The sequence below is a fragment of the Petromyzon marinus genome, chromosome 33, assembly GCF_048934315.1.
Source record: "Petromyzon marinus isolate PM22_M1 ecotype Great Lakes invasive population chromosome 33, UKy_Petmar_22M1.pri1.0, whole genome shotgun sequence".
In the NCBI taxonomy this organism is placed as follows: domain Eukaryota; kingdom Metazoa; phylum Chordata; class Hyperoartia; order Petromyzontiformes; family Petromyzontidae; genus Petromyzon; species Petromyzon marinus.
The window spans coordinates 2,214,325-2,234,867 of NC_133699.1; the positions used below are offsets into that span (position 1 = coordinate 2,214,325).

Below are 20,543 nucleotides of genomic sequence, written 5' to 3' on the forward strand. Positions count from 1 at the left end.
AAATATCACAACACAGCAAGGTCAATGCCCGGGCAGACACGGAGAGAGCTGCATGGACACGCTAATGAAGTGATTATCGGGACAAGTGCTGCACGAGTGATCAGATTGGGGCGGGCGTTTCAAAAGTGATGGACCCATCCGGGAATCTGCATTAGGCATATTCTTTGCACGAATTACCGTTATATTTTTATCGTTTTATTTTATGCAATGGAATTAATTTTATCCATTGTGATGTGGGGGTAGCGATGTCGCAAACCCCTAGTTATCCGCCGTGGTTATCCGCGATTTTACTCCACTTAACCGTGGGGAGAAAAAAAAACCCGCACACGATCGGATGAATTTACCGCTGCACTCCTCTCGTCCGCAAAACACTTTGGAAGGGGAAAAAACCCGGGGGATAGCCGAAGAATATAGGCATGCGGTTATCACGAGTATTCACAGATCCTCCACCCTGGCGGATGAGATGTGGAAAAGCGTGTCACGGATAAGAGGCGTTCGACCATATAAAGTTCTACCATATATAGTTCTACGGTACATGCCCTGGTTGGATTAATACTCAACACGTGGCGACGTCGCAAGAAAGAACGACACCGCCACGATATTTGTATCGTAACTTTATTTGTAATTATGTACACATATTTCAACAATTAAATAAGTAACACTTCATTCAATGTGTACTGTCACATGTACTGGCACAGTATAAAAGGCAACATGGATGTGCTGTGATTGAAAATATTGGGTCATTTGTATATGTGTATTCATTATCAGCGCCCTCAGTCCACAAGCATGAAAAGACTTTGACACGAAAGCAGCCGAGAAAAGATTGAAACCAAAGTTACTGGTCCTAAAAGACGGAATTAAACAGATCAATTTTAAGGCAATAATGTCACTTCCAGGTGAAATGGTGGCACGGTAGTTATCACACTGCTGTGAAACTGGCGACAACGGGAGTTTCGTCCAAAGCGCTGGATTAACAGACGTACATAGCCGCCGACACCACCACTCGGCAGGAAAACTGTACCATTTAACTTCCGTTACACTTAACAAAGACACATGCAAATGCTACCACGTTTACTGTACACTGCGTGATAAGTTCGTTTAACACGAACCCCACTAGCCTACTGTGACATGACAAATGCATCGCATTATTTGTTGGTGTATTTGTGTAAACGTGTTTGTGTTCATAAAAGCTCTCCCCAAGAAATGGTTAGCACAATGTATAAGTCCCCGGGTTGCGGAAGACCCGACTTACGGAAATCCGACTTTACGGAAATGCTCCCATTAATCCTGTTTTAAAATAAGGCGGGTCGCCTGACGCCCTCACTCCGCCAAAACGCCGCCTTCATCGGGGTTCACTCGGATTAAGCTACTGTAAATGTAATCTTTTGCAGTGTTACGTAATAATGTTTCTTTTGTGGCATTACATAATTGGTTTTTTTCTATGCTTAGAACTATTTTTTCCTCTCCAAAATTTCCATTGCTACTTTTCTTCATTTTAAGTTTATTTCAAGAGTTATTTACTATATTCTTGGTTCTTTCGGTAAAGTCACGTAGAAGGGAAATAAAATAAAAAATATATAAAACAATAAAATTCTCACGACGTTTCGACTGCAACACAAGCAATCGTCAGGTGTGAGTTAGTTACTGTATGTACTTGATTAATCACAATTGCACTTCGATTGCTTATGGTCTCAGCCAACGGCGATCGGGAGAGTCGAAGCCTAGCTAGCCTAATGCACGGTAAAGTGTTAGGGTAGATATTCGAGGAAATGAAAGAATCATAGGAAGTGCAGAGCGCATGTACAGCCATACGATGCGGGTAGCGATAGAGAATGGGCGACAGCGGGATAAAAACGGTAGGGGAGACACAACCTTTCGGCTATGGGATTTTATCTTGATTTTGGGGGAAAAAATTGGTCAGTTTCCGACACACGGAAAATTTGAGTTGCGGATCGTTCTCGGGAACCTAACCCTTCAGTAACCCGGGGACTGCCTGTACTATAAACCTAGCAACCCGACGTCAATTCCTTGCCGCAGTTTACCTCAGTAGCCTATACCTGAACTGACAATAGGCCTCCTCTAGGTAATTTCAGTCTTGCGCGAGTACTTGGTGTGTACACATCAAAGGGGAGCCAACGGCAGCTGGGCATGGCGTTGGCCACATCGCCACCTCGTAGGAGTGTGCCAGCCTTCATAGGTGCTTGATAAGACTCTGTATCAGCTATTGGGGGGATATTGGCCTTCGTGAAAAGCACTTGCCCTGGCCGACTTCAATTCCTGGCCATGGACAACACTGTTAGTAATCTGTACTTTAACCTGGTTTGGACCTCCGCTAGGCCTAAAATTAAACTGTGGTATGGTGTGGTCAAAATCAATACTAGCATGAAAAGGTATGCAATGCTCATTAACAGCACCAGCGCTAATAGCTGATTATACAAATTAAGTACAACCAAGCATATGCGTATGGATTCTGTACCAATTTCAAAAATGCGATCGTCTTTAAAAAGTACTACATTTGCGATTTTACGTTCCAAGCCGTACATCACGTTACGTCGCGAGATGACGTTAATCTGGATGGGAGGTTTCACATGCAACATCAAGATCTTATCCAGCAAAATCAATACTTCTAGCGCTGTTTTTGTCACCATGTTTGGCAAATCTTTGGCACATGTGCCGGATTTGCTCTATGGCGCAACAAAACTTTATCCTAAAATGTTTATTTTGGATCATCTACAGTGAGGGAAAAAAGTATTTGATCCCCTGCTGATTTTGTACGTTTGCCCACTGGACAAAGAAATGATCAGTCTATAATTTTAATGGTAGGTTTATTTGAACAGTGAGAGACAGAATAACAACAAAATCCAGAAAAACGCATTTCAAAAATGTTATAAATTGATTTGCAGTTTAATGAGGGAAATAAGTATTTGACCCCCTCTCAATCCGAAAGATTTCTGGCTCCCAGGTGTCTTTTATACAGGTAACGAGCTGAGATTAGGAGCACACTCTTTATACAGGTAACGAGCTGAGATTAGGAGCACACTCTTAAAGGGAGTGCTCCTAATCTCAGCTTGTTACCTGTATAAAAGACACCTGTCCACAGAAGCAATCAATCAGATTCCAAACTCTCCACCATGGCCAAGACCAAAGAGCTCTCCAAGGATGTCAGGAACAAGATTGTAGACCTACACAAGGCTGTAATGGGCTACAAGACCATTGCCAAGCAGCTTGGTGAGAAGGTGACAACAGTTGGTGCGATTATTCGCAAATGGAAGAAACACAAAAGAACTGTCAATCTCCCTCGGCCTGGGGCTCCATGCAAGATCTCACCTCGTGGAGTTGCAATGATCATGCGAACGGTGAGGAATCAGCCCAGAACTACACGGGATGATCTTGTCAATGGTCTCAAGGCAGCTGGGACCATAGTCACCAAGAAAACAATTGGTAACACACTACGCCGTGAAGGACTGAAATCCTGCAGCGCCCGCAAGGTCCCCCTGCTCAAGAAAGCACATATACATGCCCGTCTGAAGTTTGCCAATGAACATCTGAATGATTCAGAGGCCAACTGGGTGAAAGTGTTGTGGTCAGATGAGACCAAAATGGAGCTCTTTGGCATCAACTCAACTCGCCGTGTTTGGAGGAGGAGGAATGCTGCCTATCACCCCAAGAACACCATCCCCACCGTCAAACATGGAGGTGGAAACATTATGCTTTGGGGGTGTTTTTCTGTTAAGGGGACAGGACAACTTCACCACATCGAAGGGACAATGGACGGGGCCATGTACCGTCAAATCTTGGGTGAGAACCTCCTTCCCTCAGCCAGGGCATTGAAAATGGGTCGTGGATGGGTATTCCAGCATGACAATGACCCAAAACACACGGCCAAGGCAACAAAGGGGTGGCTAAAGAAGAAGCACATTAAGGTCCTGGAGTGGCCTAGCCAGTCTCCAGACCTTAATCCCATACAAAATCTGTGGAGGGAGCTGAAGGTTCGAGTTGCCAAACGTCAGCCTCAAAACCTTAATGACTTGGAGAAGATCTGCAAAAAGGAGTGGGACAAAATCCCTCCTGAGATGTGTGCAAACCTGGTGGCCAACTACAAGAAACGTGTGACCTCTGTGATTGCCAACAAGGGTTTTGCTACCAAGTACTAAGTCATGTTTTGCAGAGGGGCCAAATACTTATTTCCCTCATTAAAATGCAAATCAATTCATAACATTTTTGACATGCGTTTTTCTGGATTTTGTTGTTGTTATTCTGTCTCTCACTGTTCAAATAAACCTACCATTAAAATTATAGAATGATCATTTCTTTGTCAGTGGGCAAACGTACAAAATCAGCAGGGGATCAAATACTTTTTTCCCTCACTGTATACGAGTTATTGTGCCCCCCCCCCCCCCCGTTAGAGACCGACAGACTCACGAATACAACTATAACGCATTAATGCCTTCAATCTTAGCTCGAAAGTGTAAATAAAAGGGGCGTTCTCTTTGTATATTTCTTTGTCTGCGCCAGCTTGCACGGGTTCATGTCCACACGAGTGTCTATGTGCGTGCAAATGCAGGTCAGGCTGCGACGGGCACGGACGTTAGCACGTGCGAGTGTGCGGTGCAGATCCAGCGGGCAGCGGCCGATGACTGCAGCCACAGCAGAAGCTCATGCATGCGGAGGTGGCAGAGCGTGAGCGACGCGCCCAGCCGAACCCTCGCCCGGCCGACCCACGAAGCCTCGTGCTCCACCTCCCACCTGGCGATCGTCCACACAGAGCATTCGCCCATTCATTCACAACATTTACCTTGTTCGATTAGAAATAGATTTTTGGGTTAGGTAACGTATTTATCTGGCCAAATTTTCGTTATGAAAGCCTCCACCAGCTGATAAAGCATCTTCAGGTGACAGCGTCTTCAGGGTGATTTACTGGACGTCAGAGTGACTTCCTGGGTTCTGACATGAAGGTGCCTGATGCAGTTTCAAGCAAAACGTAACAACTGATGGATACATTTGGTTGCAAGAATTGTTCTTCAACTGGTGAGCTGAAACAATACTAAATTTGCCCTTTAAATGCCGATACACGTGAAAATGCTGACAAAAATTTGGTCAGATCATAGTGGCCTTCACAAAAATCAATTATGAATAATGGAGCACATTGGCTGCGAAAACTCACGTGTATTTTTCTCTCTGTGACATTCAAAACAGTTGTTAGTTTGTGACAAAGTGAAAAGCGGTTATCACAGATCAATTCCCACTATGCTGCATCCGCCTGTCCACGTTTCAACCGTGCCTCACAAAGCGTAGTCACTTTCCATTATCTGTCCACGACTGGATTTAGGCCTTCGCCAAAAACCCGCTGACCGGCGCACCTGCACAGGGCTCGCACGCAGCAGCGCGACATGGTGATGAAGGAGCTGGCGTCGGCGCGCGTTCGCAGCACCGTCTCGATGCCGCGCAGGAGGTCGTTCGTCTTGAGCAGCAGCAGCATCTCGCGCGGCACGCGGTTCAGAAGATCGCTGATTTGGGGCAGGTACTGGGCTGCACTGCCCCGCACCTCACTCTCCTGCGTCACGCAGCAGCAGCAGCAGTAGAGCAGCGAAAACAAAAAAACACCACCCGTCTTTAGCCTGTGCAGGATTGAGGGATGGGTGGATGGGTGTTGTTGTTGTTGTTTGCGAGAACCTATTTACCCCATTCCGGTACATCTTCAACCTTGCACTGTACGTGTACTTCATCAGCTAATAACTTTATCGATATGTATTCAGGTCCGAAACCACTGTTGACCTTCCCAAAAAGTGGTAGTGTGTTATTATTATCAACTTACTGAGGTGAGTTGACCATTTGCCAGGATTTGAATGGATAACCACCTCGATTGCCAATGATAATGATGATAATAACGGTGAGAATGACAACAGGCGACTTGCAAAACACAGATCTACCTCTTTACTCGTGATGGGCGCCCGGTCGATGCCTTGCTGCACCACGTCCCAGGAGCGCGCCGTGAGCACGCACGCAAACAGCCCGTACAGGTCGCCGGCCCCCAAGCTCCTCGCGTGCTTCTCCACAGCGGCCACATCCGCCCGGAGCAACGCCTGCCACAGGCGGCAGTAGTCCACCCGGAATCCGTCGGACAGCGTCTGCAGCACCGGCGACACGGCCAAGCGGAGGCACATTGTTACCGCAAGCAGCACAGCTTTTGCGGTTCGGGCTCGGTAACCTCCCCGGTGAATATTGTATAAGACGTATTAACCAAAAGGTACACGCCGTCCACTTCACAGTGGATGTTAAATATTTCCATGAGGTTATGGGGGAAAAAAAGCAGGCCATGTTTGCTGGCGTCATGGTCCATGTTCGATAAATTACTCGAAAATGAACTGAGAGAAGCCACACAACAACGTCACCTCTCCCCGTACTGGCAAAGTAATGCCCATACGCAGGCGGATACGGCGTCCACCTTGTGCCACACAGGGACAGCTTTCAACGGGGGTCCCCCCTTGGCTCGTGCCACAGGGCACCTCGAGATTTGCACTGGATTGGGAGGTGTGTTGTGAATACTAAGTGATGATGATTTTCAGGGGTAGCTAGGGGTACAAACGCAGAGGGTCAGCCTGAGCACAATACAGTGATGCAGGTTTTAGATGTACAGTTGATCATCGATTTTCCGACGCGCGATTATCCGGCTTCTCACATCGGGCGGTCCCGGGTCGATCCGGCGAAACCGGTAAACCCGCTCCAAAGGCTGTGCAAGGTAGCTATGCTGGATTTCAGTGTCCAATATTATTTACAGTACAATATACACGACATACAACTTAATGAAAATACTGCACGTATGTATATTTTTCGTGACTAATGACTACAGTCATAAAACAGCAAATATATAGTGCGATCCGGTGAAAAATGCATGTAATTCGGCGTTCGCCAGAGTACCGGTCTAAAGGCTGCATCAGTCCGGCGATTGTCAAACACATGTCATTGTAACAAACGGGTAGTAGTGCTATGTACATAACCCCATGCAGAATGTTCGAGATTGGAGTGGTAAGTACGGTACAGTAAATACAGTAGATTTCTACAGTCGGATATGTATTTTTTTTGTCTATTTGTATGTTTATTTATGCCAATTTCACATCGTAAACATTTAAAACACAAAAAAAATATACACAACACCGAAAAACAAAACGTTATACAAGAATTTGCAAAAATAAGCTATTTTAAATAATTATGTGATTATCCGAAATGTTTTAAATTCTGACGACACCTTCCTCCCCGAAGCCGCCGGACAATCGATGATCAACTGTTTCTCATGGATATGATTTAATACAGCAAGCCAGGACTAGTGACTTATGGAGAATTGCAGCTCTTTGTCAATAAATTGGTGTACGGGAGCCTCCCGGCACTCTGTGGGGTTATCTCTCTGTGCCTCCCCAGTGTGGGTTGGTCAGCATAGAAGTAAAATAATCAAATCAAACTTTACTTAAATAGCAAAATTGGTGCAAAAATGTTTAATACAAAGTGCTGTACAGGACTATATGAAGGGCCTGACACAATGTAAACAATAAGAATGATATTCATAATGGTCGCGAAAGCCTACGTGTTAAACTAATAAGAATGATACATGACACAAATTACACGCAATATAATGAACTAAAAGTATAATAAAATGCAAAATAAAAGCCATAATAACCAGTGGCTTTTCCTGCACTGCCATCTGCTGCCCACCACGTAGAGATGTGGTCTATGCTAGGAAAAACAAGGTTTGCTGTGTCGAGCAATCAATTTAGAGCAATAATTTGTGCAGTGTGCAGTTTGTTTTACACATCTACCCATTGGTTTGCTGCACTAGCACACGTGTGTATAATGACCTGTCTGGACATAGACTAAGGGTTTTTTTTGTTTGTATCAGGGTCTCATGTTCATCAGAGGCATGTGACAACCTAAGTTATAAAATCCCTACAAACAGCACCAGTTAATCCTGGTATCAATACAGTAGTGGCCGGGTAAACCCACATCTCCTCTGGTGGCATTTCGGTGTCAATCCAGGATTAAGTAATCCATTTACACCATTCGATCCTACAAACACTCTTTGCCATCGGTTCCCCTCCCGCTGCTAGAATCCTCCAATAGGTTTACAGGCTCCCCATTGTCAGCTTCCACTTCCATCGCCAACACCGAACTCACTGATATTATTCAAGACTCCCGCCCCACTTTTTGTCTACTCGATCCCTTTCCTTCAAGACTCCTCCGAGACAAACTTCCTGCCACTTATCCCATTCGTTCTCAAGCCTTTTTAACCAGTCTCTCCACACGGGCATCATTCCGAACAGTCACACAACATCGGCTCTCACACCCTTTCCAAAAAACCTTGGCTTAGATCCGGGTGATCTCTACAACCTTCGCCCCATCTCCAACCGCTCATTACTTTAGAAAGTCCTTGACCGTGCTGTAGCGCACCACATAACCGCTCATTTGACATACAATGACCTGGACTATTTTTAATCAGGTTTCCGAGCGGGCCACAGCACGGAGACAGCATTGGTTTGGGTAGTGAATGACTTCCTTCAGTTGGCTGACAAGGGGCACTCTGGTGCAACCAGTCCTTCTCGATCTTAGTGAAGCAATTAAATTTAGGGTCCAATTTAAGGTGTTGCTGCTTACAAGGCCTTAAACGGCCTTGCCCCATTTTACATTCAACAGCTGATTAACTTGCACGTACTGTCACGATCTCTCCTATCCGCAAATGTACATCTGCTTCATGTGCCGAGAACTAGACTCTGCCCCTGGGGTGGCCGTGCCTCTGCATGTGCTGCGCCAAGACTATGGAAGGCCCTGCCACCTGTGGTCAGACAGGCGGGGTCACTCACTTGCTTATGTCTTCTCTAAAGACTCACTTGTTTCACCTGGCCTACACTTCCCATCAATGATCAGTGGACTCTGGACTTTGCACTATTTATATTTCCTCATCTTCTTGGTTCTTTCAGTAAAGTCACGTAGAATGAGAATAAAACAATAAAACAAAATAAACTAAATAAGACAATTGTTTTATTCTCATTCTACGTGACTTTACCGAAAGAACCAAGAAGATGAATCCTTGCAGTCACGAAAGCTTTAAATCGAAATTTATTTCCTCACTTTGTGCATGGCACACTGAGATCCTTGCATGAATTGCGCCTAAACATGTAAATTATTATTTTCATTTAGGCAATGTGTTAAAATATAAACTTTATCCCATTCTGAGTTTTGGCTCGCATATGAACGAGCTGATATGCTCTGCGAGTGGACAAAAATCATCAAGCGTGACGGTGAACACGGCTACTACCCGCCAAAGACCTAAGCGTGACGATACAAAATTAAAGAATATGAATAAACCTAAATGAATCAGGTAAAGCCCACTGAGCTATTAGGTATTTTTCAAAGGCAACCTGGCCACACAGGATAGCTCAATGAAGAGGCTCATCATATGTTGCAATTTATAGCAGCAGCCAATTAATCTAAACACATGTTTGCAAATGTGCAGGGCAAAACCCAGCGGAAACTGAGAAAAATCCACGTGATTATGGAGAAAGAGAACAAGCAAACTCCAAATAAAAATATACAGGTATCATCAGGGTCGAGATGGAACCCACGATCTCCTGCATACCAGGCGAGGAAGACAAACGGAGACTAAGAATATATATTACTATAAAGAGCAGGGCACTGAGAAAGATCAAACAAGGTCATTGATTTATAAATATATTTAGTGAGTTCACTGAATTGGCTGACCTAATATTGGAGAAGGGGTGGGGGGGGGGAGTTGAATTGCATACCAATGAGATCAACATTTCATATCTAAAGAGTGAACTACCTTTATGACCACTTTGGTCAACACGTACCTGGTAGATGCCATGATCCAGCAGGATGACCTCCGTGTGACCAGATGCGGGGTCCCTGTGCACCAGCACGTTCCCGGGGTGCGGGTCGCAGTGCACGAACCCCTCCACGAAGATCATTTCGCTGTACATGCGGCCCAGATACCGCGACACCTGGTTCACGTCTATTCCATGCCTCTGCATGTACGCGCGGTCGTTGATCTGCCCCCCTTCCATGAACTCCATCATGAGCACGCGATCCGTCGACAGCTCCCAGAAGATGCGAGGCACCTTCACGGCAACATCGTCACAACTGCCATTACCACCGTCACCATCAATAATCATTGCCATCAATTCGAAGCCACTCATCCTGAATGTATGTTTAACTTCTTTCGCAATGTACACAGCAAACCGTGCTAATCGGAGGTGTGGAAGGACACCAAACTAAACACAAAAAGCAGTTCTAAAGAAAAGAATGAGCCCAGTCTCATCTGATCTTCCTATGGGTAAATCACCCTGAATGTGCACGAGCTCATCAGATCTCAGAAGCTAAACAGGGGTGAGTCTAGTTAATACATGAATGGAAGACAGCTTGGGTATACAGTAGCAGGTGTCATAGGCTGTAAGGTGGCCAAGATAAGGTGATACAGAAATGGATTCTATACCATCTGTGTGAAGCTATGAGCTTCAGCCCCGTGTATGCATAGGTTTCATTGGGGTACTTCAGTTTCCTCCACTGAATAATGGCATTAGCCTTGAGGCTGAGCCAGGCCTTCCTGGATAGACAGATGGAATTCCGTTTTTTTTATTGTACACAGCTTGAGAAGATATTTTCAATACTGAGACCAATGTAATATAAAAGTATGAGAAGTAAATTAATTTTATGACTTACAGACTTACGTTTGTTCAGTCTGGCAAGAGTGATAATTAATATCTGCATGTTTTTTATCGTAATCATAATCTTAATCCAGCCGACGACATCCTGTGGAATTTTAGTCATGTCTTTGTGGAGAGAATGTGGTAATAAGCAGTCCAATGTTTAATCCAGTTCTAAGTTATAAAATGATGGCATTGAGGTTGCTTGCATTTTTTATCCCCTCTCTATTCCCCCCTAATATTATCAGGTCATCCAATGAGTAAGCTCGTCAATTAGCACTGTTAGGCTTCCTCAATGCACTGCAGTCTCGAATTACTTTACTGAATTATCGTGGTCTGCGTCTTCACGCATACTCGTTAATATTGACTTGTCATCGTCAGTCATGCTTTGACCTTAGGTGGGTAGTCACAGTCACCATCATGCCTGATGATTTGCGTACACAATCATAGTCAATGTAGGTTCAAAGAAGAAAAAATGTTGTCACGAAGTACATCTATAATATTGACAGTGCCTGGCATACAGGGTAGAAATTCGTTTTGGAAAATACTTAAATGTATGATCGTTTTTTGTGGATATTCAGATCATTTACATGTATTAATTAAAAATCTATTCGTGCAAACATTAGTGATGTCACCTGATCCCACGTGACATCACTTTAGGTGGTAAAAGCACCGAAGTGATATCATGAAAATTACAAAAACTTCCTGATACGGCATGTTTTCAGGTCAATCTGAAACAACAACAAAAATCTTCAAAAAAATTGTATCTCAGCCCAATGAAAGGATTAGTCGAATTTTTGCCAGTTAATATCAAAAGAGTGAACACATTCCTAAGCCACAGTGAACACATTCCGAGGCCGCAGTGATTTCCCAGAGGGTGTGGGGGTGAGTGCTGTGCCTTCAGGAAGTGGAACTTGTGAAGCATGGAGGCGACGCGCTCAGCGTTGCGACCTTCGTTGATGAAGTCCAGCTCGATGGGGAGGTTCTTCCGAGCCTCCTCCACCAGCCACAGGAAGCGGAAGTCTGGGAAGAGCCACGCAACTCCACGCACTAGCACCTGAACAAGCCAAGTATAAATGCATAAACAATCAGTGTATTTGAAATACTGCTTGTGCATCTCTTTTATAGCATTGCATTCTCAGCCTAATTAATGTTACCTCACTTATTTAGTTTAAGGTTAATTCTATTTTTGTTAACGCCTGGTAAAGGTTTTATCGTCTTACAGTTTCTTATGAATTTTATGTTGTGTGCTGTTATGTGGTTATGCTTATAATATTCTTCTCTAAATGTTACCATGTAATGTCTGATTACATTGTATAGGATCTGGTTCAGAACTAAGACGCGACTCTCAGCCTTATCTACTATAACTAAACATTACATAAATTCAAATAACACCTCCCCAATTTCTCATTTTAAATACCAAGGAAAATTGCATCAAAAGCCAACGTGGTGTATAATTTAGCATTTTACACAAACGAATTATGGACTGCATTGGCAGAGGTGCACAAGCAAATACAATAAGACAAACTCGTAACATTTATCATTTGGCGTCCTCTGGTCTAACACCGTTTTGAGACGAGGCTCAACAGAAAGCTGTCTCTGGTGTGGACCAATCAGTTTCAAAGACAATGCATATATTATCAGAGTATGTTTTTTTGTGGTTAATGCAGACATGATTCCTTGTAAAAGGTTTCAGTTTTGTGTTTTAACATCTTAACACCTGTTTGTTGCCAGAAAAAAGGGCAAAACCTATTCTCAAGACAACCCTCTGTCAACAGTGCTAAATGAACGCATTGTTGGTGGGTTGTTTGACTATACTTCACCACGCACTTCCAATTAGCATTGTTGGCTAAGGTGCGAAAGAATTTCAACATACATACATACCACGCTAACAAGTACGGGTTGATGAAGGGGTGGAATGCCAAGGTGCTAGCTGTGGCCAGGAATCGAACTCAGGTTGCCATATTCATAACACAGTGCACTAACCGCTGCACCACTGCTCCACCCACATTCATGATCAATGCCGTCTTACAACAAAACAACATTTATTGGCTGACGTGTGAGGCCAATGGCGAAGCAGTCCCACTGTGCTTTACAGACAGGAAGCGATGAAGTTCATCCGGCCTCATCGTCATCATCATCATCATCCGCCGTGTGATGATTGACAGAGGGGAAAAGAGAAAGAGGGAGCGAGAGAGAGCCAAGCTAGAGTTCGCCCACAGCCGCATGGCTTGTTGAAGAGTACGACCGCCCCTGTGTGACCGAGTTTGTGACGGCGAGGCCGGGTCCGGGGCTTGTGGCGCGGGCGGGGGCTCCGTACCTCCATGACGTCGAGGTCACGAGTCGCCTGACTCCGCACCTTGCGGTGCTGCACCTTGACGGCCACGGTGCGGCCGTCGCGAAGCGTGGCGCGGTGCACCTGGGCCAGAGACGCCGTCCCCAGCGGCCTCGGATCAAAACTCTGGAACAGCTCGCCCACCTGCATTTTCATCACATCGTCAAATACAGTGTTCAGTTAAACAATGTCAATGACCACGAGCGAATCGCCTGATCCTGGCAGATCTCACGAGCTGAGCACGGTTAAGCCTGCATACTGTTCGGATGGGTGATCAATAAGCTTGCATGAACAGGTTGTGATAGGCTGCGTGGCTGTGCTACGTAATGGCCAGTAGAGAGCAGTGCAGCAAAATTAATTGTTGGACCGTAAGTCTGCTCCTGTGTCTATGCCCTCTGCCTTAACCAATCCGGTCAAATAACCCCCATGACCCGCACGACGTGACGAGGCCTTCATCCAATCATGTGTAGTGACTAACTCGGAGACAGTAAGACTTAGAGGCACTTCTTTTATTTAACGAGCACCATCGGGATAATACACACCCTACGTGGATATACACTGTTACTGTTGCTAGCCGATACACAACACTAACCGTCTAAGACTGACGGCGCTGAACTGAGACAGCCAACAACTATCAAGCATATCCTTAGCTCTTTCGGTAAAGTCACGTTGAAGGGAAACAATAAAATAATATATATATAAAACAATAAAAATTCTCACGACGTTTTGACCATAACACAAACGGTCATCATCAGGTGTGTCGGTTTGCATTAATTTATTTATTTTTAAACGGTGTATTTATTTATTTGCAAAAAACGTCAGCGCCACGCGCAACGATTTGGCAGTTTATTTAGAACGACTAGTCCATCTATGTTCTGAAAAGAATATGAATTGTTGCAGTCACGAAAGCTTTAAATCAAAACTATCTAGCAGCGCAATATCGAGGACGGCAGCAACGATGGCGACGAGATGGTAACGATGATCTTGAACCGCACGACGGGGATCCCACTTCCAGCAACAGCCCCGAGGTGCCCCACAAGGGCCCCTCTTACACTGTCAGCGTGGCCTCGCTCCGCCCCGGCCACGCCCCCTTTCTGGAACCTACTAGTGGGTTCCTGGTGGGCCCCTTCTGTGACCTTTCCCCGAGATCCCCCTCTCGTGTATATCCTGGCCTGCTGACGTCAGGACAGCCATACACCGCAGATCCCCTTTTTCGCCAGCAGCCAGCGCTATGCCACTACACATGGATTCACCAAAAGACTGCACATTCAATAAGTCAACAACCAGTGTCTCTATGCGTAAAGGGTCACCACACATTCTTAAGCTGTGTGGATCATGAGTATGAGATCAGTTGCACTTTCAGTGATTAAAAGTGCTTCCATTGATTTTAAGTCCGGTTAAAGTTTGTTTAACCAGTTGGGAACTTAATTGACTAGGAAAGTAAAATGTACAAGTAACCAGTGGCATTAGTCTGCCAGTATGTAGAATCCCCATTTAGCAATTTGCAGGTAATGTTCATTTTTTATCATGATGCTGGCACACAATGACATATTCATTTTTTATTATATCAGGGGATCTTTAACGTACACTGTGAAGCACACGGCGCATCGTATATATTTTAGTTAAATCACCCACATAAATAACTAGGGTGGCCCACCGGATTCGAACTGCAACAAGCTTTCGAACGTGCTACCGTTGGGCCATGTCACCACTGCCAATGTGGAATTTCCACCGTTGTAAACAGGAAATGAGCACTGCTTTAATGCTCAATTTGAGCAGGAAATCACTTTGATGGACACGGTTGGCTACGTATACACACGCACACACAAATTTGAAATGGCGATTTCCAGACGGCGAAAGACGTGGCCACGACGCACCTCTTTTCCCAGCTCTTCGCGAACGACTCTGTGCACGTCCTCGATGGGGCTGGTGGGCGCACTGCTGTGCAGCACCCGCAGCGTGCGCGTGTACTCCTCGGGCAGCAGGTAGTCCAGCGCGCCCAGGTGCTGCCCGGCCTTGATGAACGTGCCACGATTGGCGCAGCACAGCTCCAGCAGCCGCTCCGCCGAGCGCAAGTGAACCTCAAACGCGAACGATGCATTCGTTTGGTTAATATACGTCCGTTTGCATTCACAGTTGCTTCAAGCGTCATCGTCGTCGTCAGCCATGCTCAAGTCGCTGCTGGATGAGAGCCTCTGCAAGTCGGCGCCACCGTTCCCACCTGATGGCGGACGCTTGTGTTGCGCCCGAAACGTCGTGATTTATTTTATTTCATACCTACGTGACTTTACCAAAAGAAACAAAGAGTATGAATTCCTGCAGTCACGAAAGCTTCAAATCAAGATTGGCATACTGTGTTTCTGCTTTGATAAGCAGTAAGAAAAGTTCACATTGAAGGCACCAACATTTCTGCATGCACCCCTTCATGAGTCTTCTTACCAACCTGTGACTTGGCTGCCCAGTACTCATCTGTTCCGTACTCCATACGTTTTAACGTCCTCATGTAGTCTGCACTGATCAGCGCGGTCTGTGTGTGCAGGCACAAGTAATATTTCAAGATGATGTTTGGGAACACATCTTTAAAATCACATTTTTAACAAGTTTATATGAGTACGTGTGTAAATTAATGCTTCCGTGTAAAAGTATATTTCTATATGTAAATGTCTATGTGGGTCTATGATTTTCTACGTAAGTCAGTGTTGACTAGGCAGGGACCATCAACTCACTGCACTTGAGAAGCCAGATTAATGGATCTGACCCCATGAACCCTGACCTCCGAGCCACCGGGCCACCGGGCCACCACAGACATTGTCTAGCACACGTTTCCCTACGACGCTGCCACTGGTGCCCTGACCGTCCACACGGCGCGGCCGATCCTGACGGCGCTGATGTCCGCCGGGTCCAATCCGCTGCTAGTGTAGACGCCGATCCCCGAGACGGCCGCCACTGACAAGGTGAGGGCGAGGCGACGTGCCATGCTGGCACTGAGGGCACCTCCTGCATTCAAAGGTAGGCCAAGGCAGTCAGGCAGGCAGGCAAGCATTACTGCGGTTGACTCGAGTATTCAAACAACCAACAGTTTCATGGAGGGGAGGCCTTAATCCAGCAGTCGCTTGACAAAGACATCATGCTACTATTCAAAGTTATATATTCCTCGAGTATCCTGGCTGGCTGCTGGCTGAGCTTCTCTCTGTCCCAACAATACAGGCTTCCCTCGCTTTATGCGGTAGTAGTAGATGCTTTCCAAAAAAAGGGCGTGCAAAGCGAAACTGCACGAGTACACGGTACACACACAGTACACGGTACACACACAGTACACGGTACACACACAGTACACGGTACACACACAGTACACGGTACACACACAGTACACGGTACACACACAGTACACGGTACACACACAGTACACGGTACACACACAGTACACGGTACACACACAGTACACGGTACACACACAGTACACGGTACACACACAGTACACGGTACACACACAGTACACGGTACACACACAGTACACACACAGTGCACACACAGTACACGGTACACACACAGTACACGGTACACACACAGTACACACACAGTGCACACACAGTGCACACACAGTGGTATCCCACGTTTGGCCGCATAGCCACACGTAGAATGAATTCAAACCGCATACGGCGAATTTTGGGTAGGAATAAGTTAGCCGCGTATATGCGAAATCGCACAAAACGAACCCGCATAGGGAATATAAAAAAAACTCTAAATACATTTTATCTAGCCATTGTATGACATAAAAAGGGAGGATAATTTTAGTGATCCGAGCACAGGTTTTTGAGAAGACTATGAATTAGACAGCTTTCGTTGAAGGTACCAACATTTTCCACGAGGCAAGAGCACGTGGCTCAAGGCTTAATTATACAATGTTGTGACTTGCACGATCATTAACGCAACTAGCACAAGTGCTCGTTTGTTTTCGACTGGCTCGGCTTGGAATGACCCACGCATACCATGCCGAAATCCTCTCTCATTTAAATGCCCTCTCCCGCCCGTGTCGAGTTATGCTGTGGGTGTATACCCCATGCCGAGCCATCGCAATCCACAATGACAAGGCACTTGCGTAATGAATTGTATACGCTTACGTAACTCAGATATATTGGTGTTACATGCCGTGTACGTCGCTTCCACCAAGCCGCAATGACCAGCGCGGTGAAGTATGGTCGAATAACCGCCATGACCCAAAGAGCATGGAGAGAGGCCCTAATCCAGCAGTGGATTCACAAAAGGGCTCTGTTCTGTACATTGTGATCCAGATGTCTGTACATTGTGATCCAGATGTCTGTACATGGTGAACCAGATGTCTGTATATTGTGATCGAGATGTCTGTACATTGTGATCCAGATGTCTGTACATCGTAAACCAGATGTCTACATTGTGAACCAGATGTCTGTACATTTTGAACCAGATGTCTGTACATTGTGATCCAGATGTCTATACATGGTGATCCAGATGTCTGTACATTGTGATCCAGATGTCTGTACATGGTGATCCAGATATCTGTACATGGTGATCCAGATGTCTGTACGTGGTGATCCAAATGTCTATACATTGTGATCCAGATATCTGTACATGGTGATCCAGATGACAACTGACAATGTCCGCCTTGCATATTCATTTCTGTTTTAAATCAACCTTTAAAAAAACATTCCATTTTAGACAGTTAAATGGGGGGTGGGGTCACAACACATCTGGAGCACCGTGTACATGTGCAGTGTAACAACATGACGCCCGCGATATTCAGAGGCAAAGAGATCGTGGGATGGCTGGAGAAAATAAATGTCCCTCTGCAAGCCACCAGCACCTCTCACGATCCCCGCGATGTTACAATCCGCCCAGCTCCCTCTCTCTCTCGCACGCGACTTCACTGCATTGCTCCATCTCCCGAGTCCCGCGTTCCGTGCTGGGCAGCTGTGTGAAAGAGCTTCTTAGCTCATCGGATTCCTCCGCTCCGAGTAAAGATTCCGATTCTTTACCTCGATCATCGGCAAACATTGCTTTCTAGTAACTTTACTTAACAGGTGAATCCGTGTGGTTCCGTAACCTGCGTGTCGCTCTCTAAGTCTCTCCGGGCAGTGATCGGTGTGTGTGTGTGTCTCTCTCTCTCTCGTCATCGTTGCCCTGTGTAGAAGACACGCCGGTGTTTGACGCGCGTGTAAAAGCCCTTACCGTCTCTCGCGGGACCTCTGCGACTGTTTATTACGATGGCGATTGTATTGTCAATAACGTGAACAGTCGCTATTATTGTTGGCAGTGTTACGAGCGGTGTGGAGTTCTCAATGACGCGGCCTCTGCCGGGCCGTGTCGCGTTGAGCCGGTGAATAAAGCCAATCGAGCGGAAATCTGCGATCGCCGGCCGTATAAATCGATTCCCAACACCAAGCGACCTGAATTTAGATTCCAAAGTTCGTTACCGTGAATAGCTTCAAACAAGATTTACGCTATATTTTTTAATGTTGAATTGCTGCGATCGCGTAACAATAGGAGGAGTTGGGGAATGAGGACTGATGTTGTTTTATTGCAACAACAAAAAACATGGGATGAATCGTTTGGAATCGGTTGTGATTTGTATTGCTTTGAATCGATGTAGATCCGTGTCTTTGCTTGCTCGGCGCTCCATTGCTTGGGACCACGTTCTACGTAACTAACCACGTGGTGGACACGGAACACACGTGGTGTTCCGTAGCCACCACGTGGTGGCTACGGAACACACGTGGTGGTCAAAACACACGTGGTGGCACCGAGAGACCTCCACGGATATGCAAAAATAAGAATAGGTTTTACCCTTTCTGGCAATATATCTTTAAGGGGCGTCCATAAATGACGTCACGCGATTTTGGACGAATTTTTACCCCCCCTCCCCTCGTCACACGGCGTCACAAAAAGTCAGACCCCCTCTCAAATATGACGTCACAAAGCTCTGCCCCCCCCCCCCAAAAAAAAACATTTCCATTTTGAAAATAAAACATGCTTCAAATCGCTTTAAACTATTGTCATTGTAGTTCGTATTTAATGTGGCGCTGCACTCTGATGTTGTAGGAGAAAACAGGTATTAAAAAAGGAGGCATTGGAAAGCTTAAATTTAGCATAAAATTCACCTGAAAATATTCAACGTCTAACTAAAACTGCAGATGTTCAGAATATTATATTGAAATTATCTTATAATTATAAAATATTAAAAGTAATTATAACTATAAAAAATACTTGAAACTTTGTAGTAGAATGAAGCAAAATGGAGAGTACAATTATAACAATCATATATTCATTCCACAATGAAAAGCCAGCAGAATCATGAGAATCAAAATATTTAATAACAATCATTTAAAAAAATGTTCAAAATGTATGCTTCTCCATTCTCTCATGGAGAAGCAAAATGCTCCTTCTTGAAATATATAAAAGGTGACCTGAGTAAAATTAAATAATGAAATAGTTAATAATGAAAATAATAAAATTAGTGTTAAATTTTGATTTAAAGCTTTCGTGACTGCAGTAAAGTCACGTTGAAGGGAAACAATAAAATATATTATTTTATTGTTTCCCTTCAACGTGACTTTACCGAAAGAGCTAAGAATAAAAATTAGTGTTGTTTTAACAATTCTATATTTATTTAAAGTTGCGCATTTTGATGTGACGTCACATTTCTCACCCCCCCCCCTCGTCGCACATCGTCATAAATGTCTGACCCCCCCCCCCCCTCCGTGCGTGACGTCATTTATGGACGGCCCCTAATAAGAAAATATAAGAATAGTGTTACCCTTCCTGGCAATGGGGGGTTAACCCGAATGCGTACGCTCGCGTATGGGGGGGCTCTACTGACAATGTGCGTACGCATAGGAAACGGGTGGGGGTGGGGGGGGGGTTATCAGCAATGCCTTTTTTTGCCGCAGTCACTTACCAATGAGGTGTTAGACCAGAGGTCAAAACATCAGATACATTTACGAGGCTCAAAAGAAAGCTGTCTCTGGTGTGGACCAGTCAGCTCAAGCACAATGCACATATATTATCAGAGTATGTTTTTTTGTTTGCATTCTGACCACAAGCATTGTGGTTAGTGCAGACATGATTCCTTGTAAAAGGTTTCAGTTTGGTGTTTTAACATCTTAACACCTGTTTTGTTGCCAGAAAAAAAGGGGAAAATCCTATTATCATATTTTGCTACTGGCGCAGGAGGTCCCATGATGAAGATACAAAATAAGAATGTAATAAAGCATTTTGCAATAACGCCTGCCCCTTTGAAAGAGTGCCAGTATCTAAATTAACACATCCAAGTGGCCCGTGCTGTGCTATTTAAAGCAATGGTACGAGTTGTTTCAATTTATTTAATGATTTCGACTTCAATCTGTTGTCCTTAAATTTCTCGTAACCAAAGTAAAACATTGAGATGTACATCTCATCACCGACGGTAGCTCATACCTTAGCTCCAGTCGTCCAGATACACTTTACAAGACGAGCAGACATAACGG

General features: G+C 45.1%; 1 protein-coding gene across 2 annotated transcripts; it reads right to left on the minus strand.

Moving 5' to 3' along the window:
• Positions 1–601: 601 nt before the first annotated feature.
• Positions 602–18,448, minus strand: ADCK1 (aarF domain containing kinase 1). Of its 2 annotated transcripts, XM_032964814.2 has the most exons (10): positions 18,250–18,448; positions 15,899–16,041; positions 15,488–15,571; positions 14,922–15,125; positions 13,030–13,188; positions 11,608–11,766; positions 9,858–10,124; positions 5,931–6,128; positions 5,361–5,554; positions 602–4,746 (listed from the first exon to the last, which is right to left on the minus strand). In XM_032964814.2, exons 2-10 carry the CDS (start codon positions 16,019–16,021, stop codon positions 4,566–4,568), a joined length of 1,569 nt encoding a protein of 522 aa, XP_032820705.1. In that variant the 5' UTR covers positions 16,022–16,041; positions 18,250–18,448; the 3' UTR covers positions 602–4,565. The 2 variants fall into 2 exon arrangements, with proteins under 2 accessions (XP_032820705.1, XP_032820706.1); XM_032964815.2 differs by lacking the exon at positions 18,250–18,448 and having other exon boundaries at positions 15,484–15,571; positions 15,899–16,037.
• Between the last annotated feature and the right edge of the window lie 2,095 nt (positions 18,449–20,543).

What these genes read in the sequence shown, in the direction of transcription:
- ADCK1 (XM_032964814.2), bottom strand. Translation starts at nt 16,021, where the DNA reads ATGGCACGTCGCCTCGCCCTCACCTTGTCAGTGGCGGCCGTCTCGGGG. An exon ending in TCGGCCGCGCCGTGTGGACG is followed by an intron (nt 15,572 to 15,898) that starts GTCAGGGCACCA and finishes CTGCACACACAG; the next exon opens with ACCGCGCTGATCAGTGCAGA. An exon ending in GTGACCTCGACGTCATGGAG is followed by an intron (nt 11,767 to 13,029) that starts GTACGGAGCCCC and finishes TGGCTTGTTCAG; the next exon opens with GTGCTAGTGCGTGGAGTTGC.